Source organism: Cololabis saira, chromosome 10, assembly GCF_033807715.1.
Source record: "Cololabis saira isolate AMF1-May2022 chromosome 10, fColSai1.1, whole genome shotgun sequence".
Lineage (NCBI taxonomy): Eukaryota > Metazoa > Chordata > Actinopteri > Beloniformes > Belonidae > Cololabis > Cololabis saira.
The window spans coordinates 7,124,492-7,146,991 of record NC_084596.1 but is presented as its reverse complement, the minus strand read 5'-3'; the positions used below and the strand labels follow the sequence as shown (position 1 = coordinate 7,146,991).

At 43.9% G+C, this 22,500-nt stretch overlaps 1 protein-coding gene across 1 annotated transcript in view; it reads left to right on the top strand.

Moving 5' to 3' along the window:
• LOC133452153 (uncharacterized) overlaps nt 1-22,500 on the top strand; it is a 60,316-nt gene that overhangs the window by 24,045 nt on the left and 13,771 nt on the right. The window contains exons 5-6 of the mRNA XM_061731373.1: nt 5,944-6,122; nt 20,490-20,632. Coding sequence (XP_061587357.1) covers nt 5,944-6,122; nt 20,490-20,632 — 322 coding nt within the window. The remainder of the gene's footprint in view (nt 1-5,943; nt 6,123-20,489; nt 20,633-22,500) is intronic.

The window sequence follows — 22,500 nt, the reverse complement described above, 5'->3', positions numbered from 1 at the left end:
TACAGGAAAGTCTTACAGGAAACATTATCCTGGTGAATGTTACAGGAAAGTCTTATAGGAAACATTATCATGGTGAATGTTACAGGAAACATTATCCTGGTGAATGTTACAGGAAACATTATCCTGATGACTGTTACAGGAAAGTGTTACAGGAAATATTATCCTGGTGAATGTTACAGGAAAGTCTTACAGGAAACATTATCCTGGTGAATGTTACAGGAAAGTCTTATAGGAAACATTATCATGGTGAATGTTACAGGAAACATTATCCTGGTGAATGTTACAGGAAACATTATCCTGATGACTGTTACAGGAAAGTGTTACAGGAAATATTATCCTGGTGAATGTTACAGGAAAGTCTTACAGGAAACATTATCCTGGTGAATGTTACAGGAAACATTATCCTGGTGAATGTTACAGGAAACATTATCCTGGTGAATGTTACAGGAAAGTGTTACAGGAAACATTATCATGGTGAATGTTACAGGAAACATTATCATGGTGAATGTTACAGGAAAGTGTTACAGGAAACATTATCATGGTGAATGTTACAGGAAACATTATCATGGTGAATGTTACAGGAAAGTGTTACAGGAAACATTATCATGGTGAATGTTACAGGAAACATTATCATAGTGAATGTTACAGGAAACATTATCCTGGTGAATGTTACAGGAAAGTCTTACAGGAAAGTCTTACAGGAAACACTATCATGGCAGGTGTTACAGGAAAGTGTTACAGGAAACATTATCCTGGTGAGTGTTACAGGAAAGTGTTACAGGAAACATTATCCTGGTGACTGTTACAGGAAAGTGTTACAGGAAACATTATCATGGTGAATGTTACAGGAAACATTATCCTGGTGAATGTTACAGGAAACATTATCATGGTGAATGTTACAGGAAAGTGTTACAGGAAACATTATCATGGTGAATGTTACAGGAAACATTATCATAGTGAATGTTACAGGAAACATTATCCTGGTGAGTGTTACAGGAAACATTATCCTGGTGAGTGTTACAGGAAAGTCTTACAGGAAAGTCTTACAGGAAACACTATCCTGGTGAATGTTAAAGGAAACATTATCCTGGTGAGTGTTACAGGAAAGTGTTACAGGAAACATTATCCTGGTGAATGTTGCAGGAAACATTATCCTGATGACTGTTACGGGAAAGTGTTACAGGAAACATTATCCTGGTGAATGTTAAAGGAAACATTATCCTGGTGAATGTTAAAGGAAACATTATCCTGGTGAATGTTACAGGAAACATTATCCTGGTGAATGTTACAGGAAAGTGTTACAGGAAACATTATCATGGTGAATGTTACAGGAAACATTATCATGGTGAATGTTACAGGAAAGTGTTACAGGAAACATTATCATGGTGAATGTTACAGGAAACATTATCATGGTGAATGTTACAGGAAAGTGTTACAGGAAACCTTATCCTGGTGAATGTTACAGGAAAGTGTTACAGGAAACATTATCATGGTGAATGTTACAGGAAACATTATCATGGTGAATGTTACAGGAAAGTGTTACAGGAAACATTATCATGGTGAATGTTACAGGAAACATTATCATGGTGAATGTTACAGGAAAGTGTTACAGGAAACATTATCATGGTGAATGTTACAGGAAACATTATCATAGTGAATGTTACAGGAAACATTATCCTGGTGAATGTTACAGGAAAGTCTTACAGGAAAGTCTTACAGGAAACACTATCATGGCAGGTGTTACAGGAAAGTGTTACAGGAAACATTATCCTGGTGAATGTTACAGGAAACATTATCCTGGTGAATGTTACAGGAAACATTATCCTGGTGAATGTTACAGGAAACATTATCCTGGTGAGTGTTACAGGAAAGTGTTACAGGAAACATTATCCTGGTGAGTGTTACAGGAAAGTGTTACAGGAAACATTATCCTGGTGACTGTTACAGGAAAGTGTTACAGGAAACATTATCATGGTGAATGTTACAGGAAACATTATCCTGGTGAATGTTACAGGAAACATTATCATGGTGAATGTTACAGGAAAGTGTTACAGGAAACATTATCATGGTGAATGTTACAGGAAACATTATCATAGTGAATGTTACAGGAAACATTATCCTGGTGAATGTTACAGGAAAGTCTTACAGGAAAGTCTTACAGGAAACACTATCATGGCAGGTGTTACAGGAAAGTCTTACAGGAAACACTATCCTGGTGAATGTTAAAGGAAACATTATCCTGGTGAGTGTTACAGGAAAGTGTTACAGGAAACATTATCCTGGTGAATGTTGCAGGAAACATTATCCTGATGACTGTTGCAGGAAACATTATCCTGATGACTGTTACGGGAAAGTGTTACAGGAAACATTATCCTGGTGAATGTTAAAGGAAACATTATCCTGGTGAATGTTAAAGGAAACATTATCCTGGTGAATGTTACAGGAAACATTATCCTGGTGAATGTTAAAGGAAACATTATCCTGGTGAATGTTAAAGGAAACATTATCCTGGTGAATGTTACAGGAAACATTATCCTGGTGAATGTTACAGGAAACATTATCCCGGTGAATGTTACAGGAAACATTATCCTGGTGAATGTTACAGGAAAGTGTTACAGGAAACATTATCCTGGCGAATGTTGCAGGAAAGTGTTACAGGAAACATTATCCTGGTGAATGTTACAGGAAAGTGTTACAGGAAACATTATCCTGGCGAATGTTGCAGGAAAGTGTTACAGGAAACATTATCCTGGTGAATGTTGCAGGAAAGTGTTACAGGAAACATTATCCTGGTGAATGTTGCAGGAAAGTGTTACAGGAAACATTATCCTGGTGAATGTTATAGGAAACATTATCCTGGATGGATGGATTAACAGATTGTGGCTGAACAGATGATGGATGGATGGATGTTGGATGGATGGATGGATTAATGGATGGTTGGATGGATGATTGATGGATGGATGGATGGTGGATGGATGGATGTTGAATGGATGGATGGATGGATGGATGGATGGATGGATGGATGGATGGATGGATGGATGGATGGATGGATGGATGGATGGATGGATGGATAGATGGATGGATGGATAGATGGATGGATGGATGGATGGACGGATGGATGGATGGACGGATGATGGATAGATGATGAATGGATGAATGATGGATGGATGAATGATGAATGGATGAATGATGGATGGATGATGGTTGGAAGACGCTGTCGCCCCCCCCTGCGAGGCTGATGTTGTCGTGGTAACATGTTTATGTGATGAAGGACTGTCTGTTGGACCGGAGACTCTCATGTCCAACCACCGGAGACGGTTACAGCATCCCATAATAATGCTCCTCTACGGCGGCTGCTGATGCGTGTCCCTGCTGGCGTTGCATTAACAATAACATTCGTCCAAGTTGAGCATTTCGTCGTAAAACCGTCAGGAATCGATCCAGAAGAAGTTCCTGGGGATTAAATGTGGACATAAAAGTGTCGGTGAAATGTGTAAAAGTCAATAGGGCTGTTAGTCCACACACACACACACACACACACACACACACACACACACACACACACACACACACATCTGCACCTGTGCGGTTATCGGTCCTGACACCGCCGATGATGGTTCTACCTCAACAGCGTGTCTTAATTAAAAAGATTGCCGCCGTTATACGACGTTGACGGTTCCTGCGTTCAGCGATAAGGTGGAAGTGGTCGCCGCCGCCGCGGGGCGGGGTGGGGGGGGCGACTCGTGATGAACCACCGCCGCCGTGACCCCACTAACATCTCTGAAATGTCAAATGGTTCAACTGAAGTACTTTTCTTTTCTGACCAATTAAAAGTAAAGAAGACAAACTTGAAGAGATTCTCCAGCGTCAGCAGAAACCAGGAACCACATCCTCACAATTCGGTTCTTTACCGATTCTCATTTAGAAAAAGGTTCCGTGCGTGTGCACAAACGTTTAGCGTGTTGGTTTCCTCCTGACAAAACGTATTTTTTTACTTTTTATTAACTGAAATGTAACCAGACTTTCGAGTGTTTGTATCACTTGGGCACCGTGTTTACTACTGACCGCTACGCAACGTCAGCTATGCAATTTAGGCTACATAATTTAGGCTACACAACTTAGGCTACGCAACGTCAGCTACGCAACCTAATCTACAAAACGTAAGCTACGCAACGTAAGCTACGCAACGTAAGCTACGTAACGTAAACTACACAACGTAAGCTGCACGACTTCAGCTACGCAACGTCAGCTACGCAACCTAATCTACAAAACGTAAGCTACGCAACGTAAGCTACGTAACGTAAGCTACGCAACGTAAGCTACGTAACGTAAACTACACAACGTAAGCTGCACGACTTCAGCTACGCAACGTCAGCTACGCGACTTAAACTACGCAACTTAGGCTACGCAATTTAGACTATGCAACGTCAGCTACGCAACCTAAGCCACGCAATGTAAGCTACGCAACGTAACCACGCGACGTAAACTTAAACTACGTGACTTAAACTACACAACTTAGGCTATGCAACTTAGGGTTCGCAATGTAAGCTACGCAACGTAACCGCGCGACTTAAGCTACGTGACTTAAACTACGTGACTTAAACTACACAACTTAGGCTATGCAATTTAGGCTACGAAATGTAAGCTACAAAACGTAAGCTACGCAACGTAAACTATGCGACTTCAGCTACGCAACGTCAGCTACACGACTTAAACTACACAACTTAGGCTACACAACCTAATCTACGCAATTTAGGCTACACAATTTAGGCTACGCAACGTCAGCTACGCAAAGTAAGCTATGCAACGTAACCACGCGACGTAAGCTACGTGACTTAAACTACACAACTTAGGCTATGCAACTTAGGTTATGCAATGTGAGCTACGCAACGTCAGCTACGCAACCTAAACTATGCAACGTGAGCTACGCAACGTGAGCTACGCAACGTGAGCTACGCAATGTCAGCTACGCAACATCAGCTACGCAACGTTAGTTACGCAATGTAAGCTACGCAACGTAAATTACGTGACGTAAATTACGCAACTTAGGCTATGCAACGTAAGCTACGCTACATGAGCTACGAAACCTAAGCTACACAACCTAAACTATACAACGTCAGCTACACAACGTCAGTTACACAACAATTCGCAAACGATTCCAAGGAATTGAAACACTCTGAACCTTTTCTGAACAGGAACCAGTTCTGAACAGGACCCGGTTGTGAACAGGAACCGGTTCTTGTTCAGAACCGGTTCTTCACCAGCACTAACTCTGGTCCGCATCATTGGTCAGTAATTAAAGTTGCTGCTGATTGGTAGCTGGGGTGAGGGGGCGTGTCCAGTCAGCTGCCGGGCTCCACCCACTTCCCTGAGGTGGGCGGAGTCAGCTCCTCCCCCAGACCACACCTGGACTTCAGCACAGCCAATCACAAACCTACCTGTGACATCACAGACAGCCGTCCAATCAGGGGCGCCGGTCCCGCCCACGTAGTTGTTTATGGAGATTTGATTGATTTGATTGGATCCTTCATGACCAGCTAGACAAGCACATCCCGATCTGCTGGACTTTAATTTAAAAGTTATAAAAGTTTCAAGACTGCAAACTTTAAAACTGGGTAAAAAGACAAGTTAACAACGAGCAAAGGATGTAAAATGAACGACGTCTGGTCACGGTGGAGGTATCGGCTAGTGGATCCTATAAAAGAAAGGTGTTTTATTGAGTTTTATTGAGTTTTATTGAGTTTTTATTGAGTTTTATTGAGTTGACTTTAAGAATCGTGTGTTTAACTGTCGGGAATGGTGAGATAAGGGATGAATACGAGATTAAGTGATCAGAAAAGCGTGACACAGATGTGGGGAAGTGGAGGTGGAGGTGGAGGTGGAGGGGGGGGGGGGGTTCCTGGGGGCGTCACATCACTGTCCCCGCCCCCTCGGTGACGTCAGCGGCAGAAACTCTTTAAAGAGCCGCCTGGACGCAGCGCAGCAGCTTCTCCCGAACCCGTCCGTCCGCGGCGGCTTGATCCTCAGCATCTTCCTCAGCATCCTCCTCATCCTCAGCATCCTCAGCATCAGCACCCGCCGGTCCAGGCGCGTCCAGGGCTCCAGGCTCCGTCTCCAGAAAAGTTTGGACCGAGGACGCAGAGAGACGCGCTCAGACCCAGAGGTGAGATGACTCCAGGTCCGGGGTCGACCTGGTCCTAGACCGGGATCTGGTCCTCAGGTTTCTGATCTGATCCTCAGACAGGTGTCGTGCCAAAAAGTGAATCCTGCCAGAATCTGATTTCTCCCCTGAAAATGGGTCTTTTTTACCTGCTTCATAATACAAACACTAGAGCTCACAGGATAGCTTTTAACTCTTTTAAAGGACCATTACAACATAAAATAGGCATTTTCACCTGACAAAAATTGATTGAAGGCCAAATAATGAAAAGTTGTTTCTGCCTAAATATGAATTGATCTCATTCTTGAGTTTAATAATCTGAAAATCTGACGTTTTAGCGCAACGGGCTGCTGTGCGCGCTCCCGCGGCCACAAATCAGATTCTGGCAGGCAATCACTTTTTGGCACGACACCTGGATCTGGTCTGATCCTCAGGTCCGAGGGTCGGAGATAAAGTCTTAACGCGCTTCTCCAACAGTCGAGACAGAATCTGTTTTTTAACTTCCTCGCAAAAATCTGACTGATTAAATTAACGTCACCAGAGAATTGAATTTACAAGAATATTTTATTATTATTCATTTTTGATGCTTTTAAATGTGTTTTACTTCAAACTGACATGTAAAATTTTAAATTTTAAATCCTTGATTTCTAAATTAGCTAAATAATTGCTTGAAATATTTGCATTTAAACGTATTAACAAAGACTTGAGGGTGGAAATGCAGAAATGTGGAGTTAAATCATTTAAAGATAGCTTGATATAAAAATACAATACTACTACTTCTAATAATAATGATACGAAAATAATAATGACATAATAATAATAACAGTAATAATAATAATAATAATAATAATAATAATAATAATAATAATAATGTTCTGGAGAATAATAAAAGAAACAATCATATCTACAACCAGAACGTAAAAAAACGGGTAAAAAAAGAGTTAAATAAAATAGACATTTAAAAACCCGAATAGAAGTAGGGGATATGGAATATAAAAATATATATTTATAACATTTGAAAGTGATAAACTAGGCAGCTTTTGCTAACTAAGAAAATTCTATACAGTAGTAATTATAAAGCGTCTCTTACAACACAAGTCTCCAGAGACCAGAACACGACCGATCAAGTCTTACATGAACAACGGCAGATAAAACTCCCCTTTGAGGGAAGGAGCCTGGACCAGGACCTGGACGTGGACCAGGACCGGGACCTGGACCAGGACCTGGACCGGAAGGGGGGGGGCGGGGGGGGGGGGGGGGGGTCAGTTCTACTAGTCCTGGTTTCAGATCTACTAGTCCTGGTTTCAGTTCTACTAGTCCTGGTTTCAGTTCTACTAGTCCTGGTTTCAGTTCTACTAGTCCTGGTTTCAGTTACTAGTCCTGGTTTCAGATCTACTAGTCCTGGTTTCAGTTCTACTAGTCCTGGTTTCAGTTACTAGTCCTGGTTTCAGTTCTACTAGTCCTGGTTTCAGGTCTACTAGTCCTGGTTTCAGATCTACTAGTCCTGGTTTCAGTTCTACTAGTCCTGGTTTCAGTTCTACTAGTCCTGGTTTCAGGTCTACTAGTCCTGGTTTCAGGTCTACTAGTCCTGGTTTCAGGTCTACTAGTCCTGGTTTCAGTTCTACTAGTCCTGGTTTCAGATCTACTAGTCCTGGTTTCAGATTTACTAGTCCTGGTTTCAGTTACTAGTCCTGGTTTCAGATCTACTAGTCCTGGTTTCAGTTACTAGTCCTGGTTTCAGTTACTAGTCCTGGTTTCAGGTCTACTAGTCCTGGTTTCAGTTACTAGTCCTGGTTTCAGTTCTACTAGTCCTGGTTTCAGTTACTAGTCCTGGTTTCAGGTCTACTAGTCCTGGTTTCAGATCTACTAGTCCTGGTTTCAGGTTTACTAGTCCTGGTTTCAGGTCTACTAGTCCTGGTTTCAGGTCTACTAGTCCTGGTTTCAGGTCTACTAGTCCTGGTTTCAGTTCTACTAGTCCTGGTTTCAGTTCTACTAGTCCTGGTTTCAGGTCTACTAGTCCTGGTTTCAGATCTACTAGTCCTGGTTTCAGGTCTACTAGTCCTGGTTTCAGGTCTACTAGTCCTGGTTTCAGTTCTACTAGTCCTGGTTTCAGGTCTACTAGTCCTGGTTTCAGATCTACTAGTCCTGGTTTCAGTTCTACTAGTCCTGGTTTCAGTTCTACTAGTCCTGGTTTCAGTTCTACTAGTCCTGGTTTCAGTTCTACTAGTCCTGGTTTCAGTTACTAGTCCTGGTTTCAGATCTACTAGTCCTGGTTTCAGTTCTACTAGTCCTGGTTTCAGTTACTAGTCCTGGTTTCAGGTCTACTAGTCCTGGTTTCAGTTCTACTAGTCCTGGTTTCAGGTCTACTAGTCCTGTTTTCAGATCTACTAGTCCTGGTTTCAGTTCTACTAGTCCTGGTTTCAGTTACTAGTCCTGGTTTCAGTTACTAGTCCTGGTTTCAGTTACTAGTCCTGGTTTCAGGTCTACTAGTCCTGGTTTCAGTTACTAGTCCTGGTTTCAGTTAGACTAGTCCTGGTTTCAGTTACTAGTCCTGGTTTCAGGTCTACTAGTCCTGGTTTCAGATCTACTAGTCCTGGTTTCAGATCTACTAGTCCTGGTTTCAGGTTTACTAGTCCTGGTTTCAGTTCTACTAGTCCTGGTTTCAGATCTACTAGTCCTGGTTTCAGGTCTACTAGTCCTGGTTTCAGGTCTACTAGTCCTGGTTTCAGATCTACTAGTCCTGGTTTCAGTTCTACTAGTCCTGGTTTCAGTTACTAGTCCTGGTTTCAGGTCTACTAGTCCTGGTTTCAGTTCTACTAGTCCTGGTTTCAGGTCTACTAGTCCTGGTTTCAGATCTACTAGTCCTGGTTTCAGATCTACTAGTCCTGGTTTCAGGTTTACTAGTCCTGGTTTCAGTTCTACTAGTCCTGGTTTCAGATCTACTAGTCCTGGTTTCAGTTACTAGTCCTGGTTTCAGGTCTACTAGTCCTGGTTTCAGGTCTACTAGTCCTGGTTTCAGATCTACTAGTCCTGGTTTCAGTTACTAGTCCTGGTTTCAGGTCTACTAGTCCTGGTTTCAGGTCTACTAGTCCTGGTTTCAGATCTACTAGTCCTGGTTTCAGTTACTAGTCCTGGTTTCAGTTACTAGTCCTGGTTTCAGGTCTACTAGTCCTGGTTTCAGGTCTACTAGTCCTGGTTTCAGATCTACTAGTCCTGGTTTCAGTTCTACTAGTCCTGGTTTCAGTTACTAGTCCTGGTTTCAGGTCTACTAGTCCTGGTTTCAGATCTACTAGTCCTGGTTTCAGATCTACTAGTCCTGGTTTCAGGTTTACTAGTCCTGGTTTCAGTTCTACTAGTCCTGGTTTCAGATCTACTAGTCCTGGTTTCAGTTACTAGTCCTGGTTTCAGGTCTACTAGTCCTGGTTTCAGCTCTACTAGTCCTGGTTTTGGTTCTACTAGTCCTGGTTTCAGTTCTACTAGTCCTGGTTTCAGTTCTACTAGTCCTGGTTTCAGATCTACTAGTCCTGGTTTCAGATCTACTAGTCCTGGTTTCAGTTCTACTAGTCCTGGTTTCAGTTCTACTAGTCCTGGTTTCAGGTCTACTAGTCCTGGTTCCAGTTACTAGTCCTGGTTTCAGATCTACTAGTCCTGGTTTCAGTTCTACTAGTCCTGGTTTCAGGTCTACCAGTCCTGGTTTCAGCTCTACTAGTCCTAGTTTCAGGTCTACTAGTCCTGGTTTCAGGTCTACTAGTCCTGGTTTCAGATCTACTAGTCCTGGTTTCAGGTCTACTAGTCCTGGTTTCAGATCTACTAGTCCTGGTTTCAGATCTACTAGTCCTGGTTTCAGGTTTACTAGTCCTGGTTTCAGTTCTACTAGTCCTGGTTTTAGATCTACTAGTCCTGGTTTCAGTTACTAGTCCTGGTTTCAGGTCTACTAGTCCTGGTTTCAGCTCTACTAGTCCTGGTTTTGGTTCTACTAGTCCTGGTTTCAGTTCTACTAGTCCTGGTTTCAGATCTACTAGTCCTGGTTTCAGCTCTACTAGTCCTGGTTTTGGTTCTACTAGTCCTGGTTTCAGTTCTACTAGTCCTGGTTTCAGATCTACTAGTCCTGGTTTCAGATCTACTAGTCCTGGTTTCAGTTCTACTAGTCCTGGTTTCAGTTCTAGTCCTGGTTTCAGTTCTACTAGTCCTGGTTTCAGGTCTACTAGTCCTGGTTTCAGTTCTACTAGTCCTGGTTTCAGGTCTACTAGTCCTGGTTTCAGTTCTACTAGTCCTGGTTTCAGTTACTAGTCCTGGTTTAATTTCTACTAGTCCTGGTTTCAGTTACTAGTCCTGGTTTCAGTTCTACTAGTCCTGGTTTCAGGTCTACTAGTCCTGGTTTCAGTTCTACTAGTCCTGGTTTCAGTTCTACTAGTCCTGGTTTCAGTTACTAGTCCTGGTTCCAGTTCTACTAGTCCTGGTTTCAGCTCTACTAGTCCTGGTTTCAGTTACTAGTCCTGGTTTCAGGTCTACTAGTCCTGGTTTCAGCTCTACTAGTCCTGGTTTCAGTTACTAGTCCTGGTTTCAGGTCTACTAGTCCTGGTTTCAGATCTACTAGTCCTGGTTTCAGTTACTAGTCCTGGTTCCAGTTCTACTAGTCCTGGTTTCAGATCTACTAGTCCTGGTTTCAGTTCTACTAGTCCTGGTTTCAGTTACTAGTCCTGGTTCCAGTTCTACTAGTCCTGGTTTCAGTTACTAGTCCTGGTTTCAGGTTTCCTAGTCCTGGTTTCAGTTCTACTAGTCCTGGTTTCTACTAGTCCTGGTTCCAGTTCTACTAGTCCTGGTTTCAGTTCTACTAGTCCCGGTTTCAGTTACTAGTCCTGGTTTCAGGTCTACTAGTCCTGGTTCCAGTTCTACTAGTCCTGGTTTCAGTTACTAGTCCTGGTTTCAGTTCTACTAGTCCTAGTTTCAGCTCTACTAGTCCTGGTTTCAGGTATACTAGTCCTGGTTTCAGATCTACTAGTCCTGGTTTCAGTTACTAGTCCTGGTTTCAGGTCTACTAGTCCTGGTTTCAGGTCCACTAGTCCTGGTTTCAGGTCTACTAGTCCTAGTTTCAGCTCTACTAGTCCTGGTTTCAGGTATACTAGTCCTGGTTTCAGATCTACTAGTCCTGGTTTCAGTTCTACTAGTCCTAGTTTCAGTTACTAGTCCTGGTTTCAGGTCTACTAGTCCTGGTTTCAGTTCTACTAGTCCTGGTTTCAGTTACTAGTCCTGGTTTCAGGTCTACTAGTCCTGGTTTCAGTTCTACTAGTCCTGGTTTCAGGTCTACTAGTCCTGGTTTCAGTTCTACTAGTCCTGGTTTCAGTTTTACTAGTCCTGGTTTCAGGTCTACTAGTCCTGGTTTCAGATCTACTAGTCCTGGTTTCAGTTACTAGTCCTGGTTTCAGATCGACTAGTCCTGGTTTCAGGTCTACTAGTCCTGGTTTCAGGTCTACTAGTCCTGGTTTCAGTTCTACTAGTCCTGGTTTCAGTTCTACTAGTCCTGGTTTCAGTTCTACTAGTCCTGGTTTCATCTCTACTAGTCCTGGTTTCAGGTCTACTACTCCTGGTTTCGGTTCTACTAGTCCTGGTTTCGGATCTACTAGTCCTGGTTTCAGTTCTACTAGTCCTGGTTTCAGGTCTACTAGTCCTGGTCTCAGTTACTAGTCCTGGTTTCAGATCTACTAGTCCTGGTTTAATTTCTACTAGTCCTTGTTTCAGATCTACTAGTCCTGGTTTCAGTTCTACTAGTCCTGGTTTCAGTTACTAGTCCTGGTTTCAGATCTACTAGTCCTGGTTTCAGTTCTACTAGTCCTGGTTTCAGTTACTAGTCCTGGTTTCAGATCTACTAGTCCTGGTTTAATTTCTACTAGTCCTTGTTTCAGATCTACTAGTCCTGGTTTCAGTTCTACTAGTCCTGGTTTCAGATCTACTAGTCCTGGTTTCAGGTCTACTAGTCCTGGTTTCAGGTCTACTAGTCCTGGTTTCAGTTCTACTAGTCCTGGTTTCAGTTCTACTAGTCCTGGTTCCAGTTCTACTAGTCCTGGTTTCAGCTCTACTAGTCCTGGTTTAATTTCTACTAGTCCTGGTTTCAGTTACTAGTCCTGGTTTCAGGTCTACTAGTCCTGGTTTCAGATCTACTAGTCCTGGTTTCAGCTCTACTAGTCCTGGTTTCAGTTACTAGTCCTGGTTTCAGTTACTAGTCCTGGTTTCAGGTCTACTAGTCCTGGTTCCAGTTCTACTAGTCTTGGTTTCAGGTCTACTAGTCCTGGTTTCAGATCTACTAGTCCTGGTTTCAGTTCTAGTCCTGGTTTCAGATCTACTAGTCCTGGTTTCAAGTCTACTAGTCCTGGTTTCAAGTCTACTAGTCCTGGTTTCAGATCTACTAGTCCTGGTTTCAAGTCTACTAGTCCTGGTTTCAGATCTACTAGTCCTGGTTTCAAGTCTACTAGTCCTGGTTTCAGATCTACTAGTCCTGGTTTCAGTTCTAGTCCTGGTTTCAGATCTACTAGTCCTGGTTTCAAGTCTAGTCCTGGTTTCAGGTCTACTAGTCCTGGTTTCAGTTCTACTAGTCCTGGTTTCAGTTCTACTAGTCCTGGTTTCAGTTCTAGTCCTGGTTTCAGATCTACTAGTCCTGGTTTCAGCTCTACTAGTCCTGGTTTCAGATCTACTAGTCCTGGTTTCAGGTCTACTAGTCCTGGTTTCAGTTCTACTAGTCCTGGTTTCAGTTCTACTAGTCCTGGTTTCAGTTCTACTAGTCCTGGTTTCAGGTCTACTAGTCCTGGTTTAAGTTACTAGTCCTGGTTTCAGGTCTACTAGTCCTGGTTTCAGTTCTACTAGTCCTGGTTTCAGTTCTACTAGTCCTGGTTTCAGATCTACTAGTCCTGGTATCGGATCTGCTAGTCCTGGTTTAATTTCTACTAGTCCTGGTTTCAGCTTTACTAGTCCTGGTTTCAGTTCTACTAGTCCTGGTTTCAGTTACTAGTCCTGGTTTCAGGTCTACTAGTCCTGACTTCAGTTCTACTAGTCCTGGTTTCAGTTACTAGTCCTGGTTTCAGTTACTAGTCCTGGTTTCAGATCTACTAGTCCTGATTTCAGTTCTACTAGTCCTGGTTCCAGTTCTACTAGTCCTGGTTTCAGTTCTACTAGTCCTGGTTTCAGATCTACTAGTCCTGGTTTCAGTTCTACTAGTCCTGGTTTCAGTTACTAGTCCTGGTTTCAGGTCTACTAGTCCTGGTTTCAGGTCTACTAGTCCTGGTTTCAGATCTACTAGTCCTGATTTCAGTTCTACTAGTCCTGGTTCCAGTTCTACTAGTCCTGGTTTCAGTTCTACTAGTCCTGGTTTCAGATCTACTAGTCCTGGTTTCAGCTCTACTAGTCCTGGTTTCAGTTCTACTAGTCCTGGTTTCAGTTCTACTAGTCCTGGTTTCAGTTCTAGTCCTGGTTTCAGTTCTAGTTCTGGTTTCAGCTCTACTAGTCCTGGTTTCAGTTACTAGTCCTGGTTTCAGCTCTACTAGTCCTGGTTTCAGTTACTAGTCCTGGTTTCAGTTCTAGTCCTGGTTTCAGCTCTACTAGTCCTGGTTTCAGTTACCCATCCTGGTTTCAGTTACTAGTCCTGGTTTCAGATCTACTAGTCCTGGTTTCAGTTACTAGTCCTGGTTTCAGGTCTACTAGTCCTGGTTTCAGTTACTAGTCCTGGTTTAATTTCTACTAGTCCTGGTTTCAGTTACTAGTCCTGGTTTCAGGTCTACTAGTCCTGGTTTCAGATCTACTAGTCCTGGTTTCAGCTCTACTAGTCCTGGTTTCAGTTACTAGTCCTGGTTTCAGTTACTAGTCCTGGTTTCAGGTCTACTAGTCCTGGTTCCAGTTCTACTAGTCTTGGTTTCAGGTCTACTAGTCCTGGTTTCAGATCTACTAGTCCTGGTTTCAGTTCTAGTCCTGGTTTCAGATCTACTAGTCCTGGTTTCAAGTCTACTAGTCCTGGTTTCAAGTCTACTAGTCCTGGTTTCAGATCTACTAGTCCTGGTTTCAAGTCTACTAGTCCTGGTTTCAGATCTACTAGTCCTGGTTTCAAGTCTACTAGTCCTGGTTTCAGATCTACTAGTCCTGGTTTCAGTTCTAGTCCTGGTTTCAGATCTACTAGTCCTGGTTTCAAGTCTAGTCCTGGTTTCAGGTCTACTAGTCCTGGTTTCAGTTCTACTAGTCCTGGTTTCAGTTCTACTAGTCCTGGTTTCAGTTCTAGTCCTGGTTTCAGATCTACTAGTCCTGGTTTCAGCTCTACTAGTCCTGGTTTCAGATCTACTAGTCCTGGTTTCAGGTCTACTAGTCCTGGTTTCAGTTCTACTAGTCCTGGTTTCAGTTCTACTAGTCCTGGTTTCAGTTCTACTAGTCCTGGTTTCAGGTCTACTAGTCCTGGTTTAAGTTACTAGTCCTGGTTTCAGGTCTACTAGTCCTGGTTTCAGTTCTACTAGTCCTGGTTTCAGTTCTACTAGTCCTGGTTTCAGATCTACTAGTCCTGGTATCGGATCTGCTAGTCCTGGTTTAATTTCTACTAGTCCTGGTTTCAGCTTTACTAGTCCTGGTTTCAGTTCTACTAGTCCTGGTTTCAGTTACTAGTCCTGGTTTCAGGTCTACTAGTCCTGACTTCAGTTCTACTAGTCCTGGTTTCAGTTACTAGTCCTGGTTTCAGTTACTAGTCCTGGTTTCAGATCTACTAGTCCTGATTTCAGTTCTACTAGTCCTGGTTCCAGTTCTACTAGTCCTGGTTTCAGTTCTACTAGTCCTGGTTTCAGATCTACTAGTCCTGGTTTCAGTTCTACTAGTCCTGGTTTCAGTTACTAGTCCTGGTTTCAGGTCTACTAGTCCTGGTTTCAGGTCTACTAGTCCTGGTTTCAGATCTACTAGTCCTGATTTCAGTTCTACTAGTCCTGGTTCCAGTTCTACTAGTCCTGGTTTCAGTTCTACTAGTCCTGGTTTCAGATCTACTAGTCCTGGTTTCAGCTCTACTAGTCCTGGTTTCAGTTCTACTAGTCCTGGTTTCAGTTCTACTAGTCCTGGTTTCAGTTCTAGTCCTGGTTTCAGTTCTAGTTCTGGTTTCAGCTCTACTAGTCCTGGTTTCAGTTACTAGTCCTGGTTTCAGCTCTACTAGTCCTGGTTTCAGTTACTAGTCCTGGTTTCAGTTCTAGTCCTGGTTTCAGCTCTACTAGTCCTGGTTTCAGTTACCCATCCTGGTTTCAGTTACTAGTCCTGGTTTCAGATCTACTAGTCCTGGTTTCAGTTACTAGTCCTGGTTTCAGGTCTACTAGTCCTGGTTTCAGTTACTAGTCCTGGTTTCAGGTCTACTAGTCCTGGTTTAATTTCTACTAGTCCTGGTTTCAGTTCTACTAGTCCTGGTTTAATTTCTACTAGTCCTGGTTTCAGGTCTACTAGTCCTGGTTTCTACTAGTCCTGGTTTCAGGTCTACTAGTCCTGGTTTCAGTTCTACTAGTCCTGGTTTCTACTAGTCCTGGTTTCAGTTCTACTAGTCCTGGTTTCAGTTACTAGTCCTGGTTTCAGTTACTAGTCCTGGTTTCAGATCTACTAGTCCTGATTTCAGTTCTACTAGTCCTGGTTTCAGATCTACTAGTCCTGATTTCAGCTCTACTAGTGCTGATTTCAGTTCTACTAGTCCTGGTTCCAGTTGTACTAGTCCTGGTTTCAGTTCTACTAGTCCTGGTTTCAAGTCTACTAGTCCTGGTTTCAGTTCTACTAGTCCTGGTTTCAGTTCTACTAGTCCTGGTTTCAGTTCTAGTCCTGGTTTCAGTTACTAGTCCTGGTTTCAGCTCTACTAGTCCTGGTTTCACCTCTACTAGTCCTGGTTTCAGTTCTAGTCCTGGTTTCAGCTCTACTAGTCCTGGTTTCAGTTACTAGTCCTGGTTTCAGTTACTAGTCCTGGTTTCAGGTCTACTAGTCCTGACTTCAGTTCTACTAGTCCTGGTTTCAGTTCTACTAGTCCTGGTTTCAGTTACTAGTCCTGGTTTCAGGTCTACTAGTCCTGGTTTAATTTCTACTAGTCCTGGTTTCACTTCTACTAGTCCTGGTTTAATTTCTACTAGTCCTGGTTTCAGGTCTACTAGTCCTGGTTTCAGTTCTACTAGTCCTGGTTTCTACTAGTCCTGGTTTCAGATCTACTAGTCCTGGTTTCAGGTTATTAGTCCAGGTTTCAGTTCTACTAGTCCTGGTTTCAGATCTACTAGTCCTGGTTTCAGGTCTACTAGTCCTGGTTTCAGGTCTACTAGTCCTGGTTTCAGTTCTACTAGTCCTGGTTTCAGATCTACTAGTCCTGGTTTCAGGTCTACTAGTCCTGGTTTCAGTTACTAGTCCTGGTTTCAGGTCTACTAGTCCTGGTTTCAGGTCTACTAGTCCTGGTTTCAGTTCTACTAGTCCTGGTTTCAGATCGACTAGTCCTGGTTTCAGGTCTACTAGTCCTGGTTTCAGTTACTAGTCCTGGTTTCAGTTCTACTAGTCCTGGTTTCAGTTACTAGTCCTGGTTTCAGGTCTACTAGTCCTGGTTTCAGTTACTAGTCCTGGTTTCAGTTACTAGTCCTGGTTTCAGCTCTACTAGTCCTGGTTTCAGCTCTACTAGTCCTGGTTTCAGGTCTACTAGTCCTGGTTTCAGTTCTACTAGTCCTGGTTTCAGGTCTACTAGTCCTGGTTTCATATCTACTAGTCCTGGTTTCAGGTCTACTAGTCCTGGTTTCAGTTCTACTAGTCCTGGTTTCAGGTCTACTAGTCCTGGTTTCAGATCTACTAGTCCTGGTTTCAGGTCTACTAGTCCTGGTTTCAGATCTACTAGTCCTGATTTCAGTTCTACTAGTCCTGGTTCCAGTTCTACTAGTCCTGGTTTCAGTTCTACTAGTCCTGGTTTCAGATCTACTAGTCCTGGTTTCAGTTCTACTAGTCCTGGTTTCAGTTACTAGTCCTGGTTTCAGGTCTACTAGTCCTGGTTTCAGGTCTACTAGTCCTGGTTTCAGATCTACTAGTCCTGATTTCAGTTCTACTAGTCCTGGTTCCAGTTCTACTAGTCCTGGTTTCAGTTCTACTAGTCCTGGTTTCAGATCTACTAGTCCTGGTTTCAGTTCTACTAGTCCTGGTTTCAGTTACTAGTCCTGGTTTCAGGTCTACTAGTCCTGGTTTCAGGTCTACTAGTCCTGGTTTCAGATCTACTAGTCCTGATTTCAGTTCTACTAGTCCTGGTTCCAGATCTACTAGTCCTGGTTTCAGATCTACTAGTCCTGGTTTCAGATCTACTAGTCCTGGTTTCAGCTCTACTAGTCCTGGTTTCAGTTCTACTAGTCCTGGTTTCAGTTCTAGTCCTGGTTTCAGTTCTAGTTCTGGTTTCAGCTCTACTAGTCCTGGTTTCAGTTACTAGTCCTGGTTTCAGCTCTACTAGTCCTGGTTTCAGTTACTAGTCCTGGTTTCAGTTCTAGTCCTGGTTTCAGCTCTACTAGTCCTGGTTTCAGTTACCCATCCTGGTTTCAGTTACTAGTCCTGGTTTCAGATCTACTAGTCCTGGTTTCAGTTACTAGTCCTGGTTTCAGGTCTACTAGTCCTGGTTTCAGTTACTAGTCCTGGTTTCAGGTCTACTAGTCCTGGTTTAATTTCTACTAGTCCTGGTTTCAGTTCTACTAGTCCTGGTTTAATTTCTACTAGTCCTGGTTTCAGGTCTACTAGTCCTGGTTTCAGTTCTACTAGTCCTGGTTTCTACTAGTCCTGGTTTCAGTTCTACTAGTCCTGGTTTCAGTTACTAGTCCTGGTTTCAGTTACTAGTCCTGGTTTCAGATCTACTAGTCCTGATTTCAGTTCTACTAGTCCTGGTTTCAGATCTACTAGTCCTGATTTCAGCTCTACTAGTCCTGATTTCAGTTCTACTAGTCCTGGTTCCAGTTCTACTAGTCCTGGTTTCAGTTCTACTAGTCCTGGTTTCAAGTCTACTAGTCCTGGTTTCAGTTCTACTAGTCCTGGTTTCAGTTCTAGTCCTGGTTTCAGTTACTAGTCCTGGTTTCAGCTCTACTAGTCCTGGTTTCACCTCTACTAGTCCTGGTTTCAGTTCTAGTCCTGGTTTCAGCTCTACTAGTCCTGGTTTCAGTTACTAGTCCTGGTTTCAGTTACTAGTCCTGGTTTCAGGTCTACTAGTCCTGACTTCAGTTCTACTAGTCCTGGTTTCAGTTCTACTAGTCCGGGTTTCAGTTACTAGTCCTGGTTTCAGGTCTACTAGTCCTGGTTTAATTTCTACTAGTCCTGGTTTCACTTCTACTAGTCCTGGTTTAATTTCTACTAGTCCTGGTTTCAGGTCTACTAGTCCTGGTTTCAGTTCTACTAGTCCTGGTTTCTACTAGTCCTGGTTTCAGATCTACTAGTCCTGGTTTCAGTTCTACTAGTCCTGGTTTCAGGTTATTAGTCCAGGTTTCAGTTCTACTAGTCCTGGTTTAATTTCTACTAGTCCTGGTTTCAGGTCTACTAGTCCTGGTTTCAGTTCTACTAGTCCTGGTTTCTACTAGTCCTGGTTTCAGTTCTACTAGTCCTGGTTTCAGTTACTAGTCCTGGTTTCAGTTACTAGTCCTGGTTTCAGATCTACTAGTCCTGATTTCAGTTCTACTAGTCCTGGTTTCAGATCTACTAGTCCTGATTTCAGCTCTACTAGTCCTGATTTCAGTTCTACTAGTCCTGGTTCCAGTTCTACTAGTCCTGGTTTCAGTTCTACTAGTCCTGGTTTCAAGTCTACTAGTCCTGGTTTCAGTTCTACTAGTCCTGGTTTCAGTTCTAGTCCTGGTTTCAGTTACTAGTCCTGGTTTCAGCTCTACTAGTCCTGGTTTCACCTCTACTAGTCCTGGTTTCAGTTCTAGTCCTGGTTTCAGCTCTACTAGTCCTGGTTTCAGTTACTAGTCCTGGTTTCAGTTACTAGTCCTGGTTTCAGGTCTACTAGTCCTGACTTCAGTTCTACTAGTCCTGGTTTCAGTTCTACTAGTCCGGGTTTCAGTTACTAGTCCTGGTTTCAGGTCTACTAGTCCTGGTTTAATTTCTACTAGTCCTGGTTTCACTTCTACTAGTCCTGGTTTAATTTCTACTAGTCCTGGTTTCAGGTCTACTAGTCCTGGTTTCAGTTCTACTAGTCCTGGTTTCTACTAGTCCTGGTTTCAGATCTACTAGTCCTGGTTTCAGTTCTACTAGTCCTGGTTTCAGGTTATTAGTCCAGGTTTCAGTTCTACTAGTCCTGGTTTCAGATCTACTAGTCCTGGTTTCAGTTACTAGTCCTGGTTTCAGGTCTACTAGTCCTGGTTTCAGGTCTACTAGTCCTGGTTTCAGTTACTAGTCCTGGTTTCAGGTCTACTAGTCCTGGTTTCAGATCGACTAGTCCTGGTTTCAGGTCTACTAGTCCTGGTTTCAGTTACTAGTCCTGGTTTCAGGTCTACTAGTCCTGGTTTCAGTTACTAGTCCTGGTTTCAGTTACTAGTCCTGGTTTCAGCTCTACTAGTCCTGGTTTCAGCTCTACTAGTCCTGGTTTCAGGTCTACTAGTCCTGGTTTCAGTTCTACTAGTCCTGGTTTCAGGTCTACTAGTCCTGGTTTCAGATCTACTAGTCCTGGTTTCAGGTCTACTAGTCCTGGTTTCATATCTACTAGTCCTGGTTTCAGGTCTACTAGTCCTGGTTTCAGTTCTACTAGTCCTGGTTTCAGGTCTACTAGTCCTGGTTTCAGATCTACTAGTCCTGGTTTCAGGTCTACTAGTCCTGGTTTCAGGTCTACTAGTCCTGGTTTCAGTTCTACTAGTCCTGGTTTCAGTTACTAGTCCTGGTTTCAGGTCTACTAGTCCTGGTTTCAGCTCTACTAGTCCTGGTTTCAGTTACTAGTCCTGGTTTCAGTTCTACTAGTCCTGGTTTCAGTTACTAGTCCTGGTTTCAGCTCTACTAGTCCTGGTTTCAGCTCTACTAGTCCTGGTTTCAGTTCTACTAGTCCTGGTTTCAGATCTACTAGTCCTGGTTTCAGGTCTACTAGTCCTGGTTTCAGGTCTACTAGTCCTGGTTTCAGTTCTACTAGTCCTGGTTTCAGGTCTACTAGTCCTGGTTTCAGGTCTACTAGTCCTGGTTCCAGGTCTACTAGTCCTGGTTTCAGGTCTACTAGAACTTGTTTCTTGTCTACAAGTCCTGGTTCCACCAGATTCCAGCACATTTAAAGTCTTCTCTCGTCTCAGTTCAGTTGTTCTGTTTCTCTACCAGTTTTAAATGTTTGTGTCTCTGTTTTGAGTCAGATTTAAGTGTGTTTGTGTTTCTGCAGCGATGGCCGCCGCGGCGCGGAGCTGGTACCTGCTGCTCTCCGTCAGCACCTGCGTGTCTCTGGTGCTGGGAGGAACCGGCTGCAGGGACGACTGCGCTCGCTGCGTTTACCGCCTGCAGGAGCAGTCGGCCGCCTCGGCTCTGGTAAACACTCCTTTACTCTAACAACACCGTCCTTTTCTCCCTGGTCCATCCACCTCCACAGATCCTAACTGATCCTCCACAGATCCTAACAGATCCTCCTCAGATCCTCCTCAGTTCCGTGGCTTGTGTTCCATATCAATTTAAAAATGAGAGAGAGAGAAGCTTCAAGCGGCTTTTTAATGTTTTTAGTTTGTGTCGGCTGTCTCGGTTGTCTCTGCCTCCAACCCCCCGACCAATCGGTGGCCTGTAGTGTGATGACATCACAGCCCGACTCAGTTACACCCCTAGTGGGAAAGAACCAAACCGAGTGGAGGAGAGACGAGTAGGTACTAGTGGAAAAGCACCAAACTGGGCCGAGTAGATGCTGGTGGAAAAGGAACAAACTGGGCCGAGTAGGTACTAGTGGAAAAGCACCAAACTGGGCCAAGTAGGTGCTTGTGGAAACGCGCCATTACTTTACCCCGTCGTTGTCACCAGAGTTGCTGCTGGGTCCAGCAGGTCCTCGCTTCATTAATTCTGTTCCCAGAAGCTCCTCAGCAGTTCTGGAGCATCTGCCGGGTCCTACGTTCATCAGCTCGGAGAACCAGCAGGATCCAGAGACGCTTGATGTGATTGGACTCCTGCATCCGAGGATTGTGGGTCCACACGGGGCCGTGAGAAGGAGGTGATTTCGGAACACAGCTGTTGAGATTGTTTGTTCGGATGGGAACAGAACGATCCGCGGACGTATGAAGCAAAGCATAAATTTCACCTAAGAGAACTGGAACCAATTCTGGCCCGGGGGGTTTGGGGACCAAAGCCGGCCAGAAGCAGCGACGTTATGGCAGCTAAGGATGCAGCCAGAGTGAACGAGAAGCTGGACCACATCTGCAGCAGCTGGATCCTCCGTCCTCCTCATCGCCCATCAGTTCAGAGATGAGCTCCGAGATGAAGAACTGGACCGCTGGCCGACTGGCCCTGCGGTCTGCGGTCGGCACCTAGACCGCTAGAGTTGGTCGGTTCTCTGGAGACCAGGGGCCTCATTTATAAAGCTTGTTTGCACACAAAACAGGGCTTGAAAGATGCACAAGCGACCTTCTACGCAAAGGTTGGGATTTAAAAAGGAAAAACTAACCAAAAACGTCTACGGAGCCCCTAAAGGGACACAGATTTTTTAATATATATAATGAGTTTTACGCGCACGTGAAACCTTTACGCGCGGGCGTAAGCCTAAATTATGGTTCCTCTTTAAAACAACGCAGAGCCTACGCCGTAGGGTACGCAGCGACGCGCACCTATGCCGTAGGCTCTGCGTTGGTGACGCGGAACCATAAACCCGCCCTGAGCAGCTCTAAAGGGAGAGGGGAGGGGAGGAGGGGGTGCGGGGCTGCCGCATCGCATCGCCTTCGCACAGAGTGTGTTAATGATTTGCAATTACAGGCTGAGCCTACCGTAAAAAGTGGGGGGGACAAAAACATGATTTTGAAAAGACGGGGGGACATGTCCCCCCCTGTTGTGCCGGGGCACTCACGGCGTTTAGTGCAGCAACGCCATGCTGCCACTCACTCGCTTTATTTTATACTATTTATATTCTTTTTCTACTTTTACTGTGACCACCAAATAATGTTGTTTTCTTTTCCTCCACCTCATCCACAAGATCTCGTTCTCAGTCTCTGTGAAATTTAGTGTCACGGTGGCTCGACGTGTTCATTCATCCTGACGCACAAACAGGCTGTAGGAAGCTGCTGCGCATGCTCAGCAGGCTCATTCATATGCAAATACTACTTTGCATTGCCCATATATGGTAAAAAGTGGGCGTGTAGAGGGCGGGATATGAGGCGGATTCAGCTGCGCAACCTTCCAGCTGGACTGTGATTTATAAAGCAAAC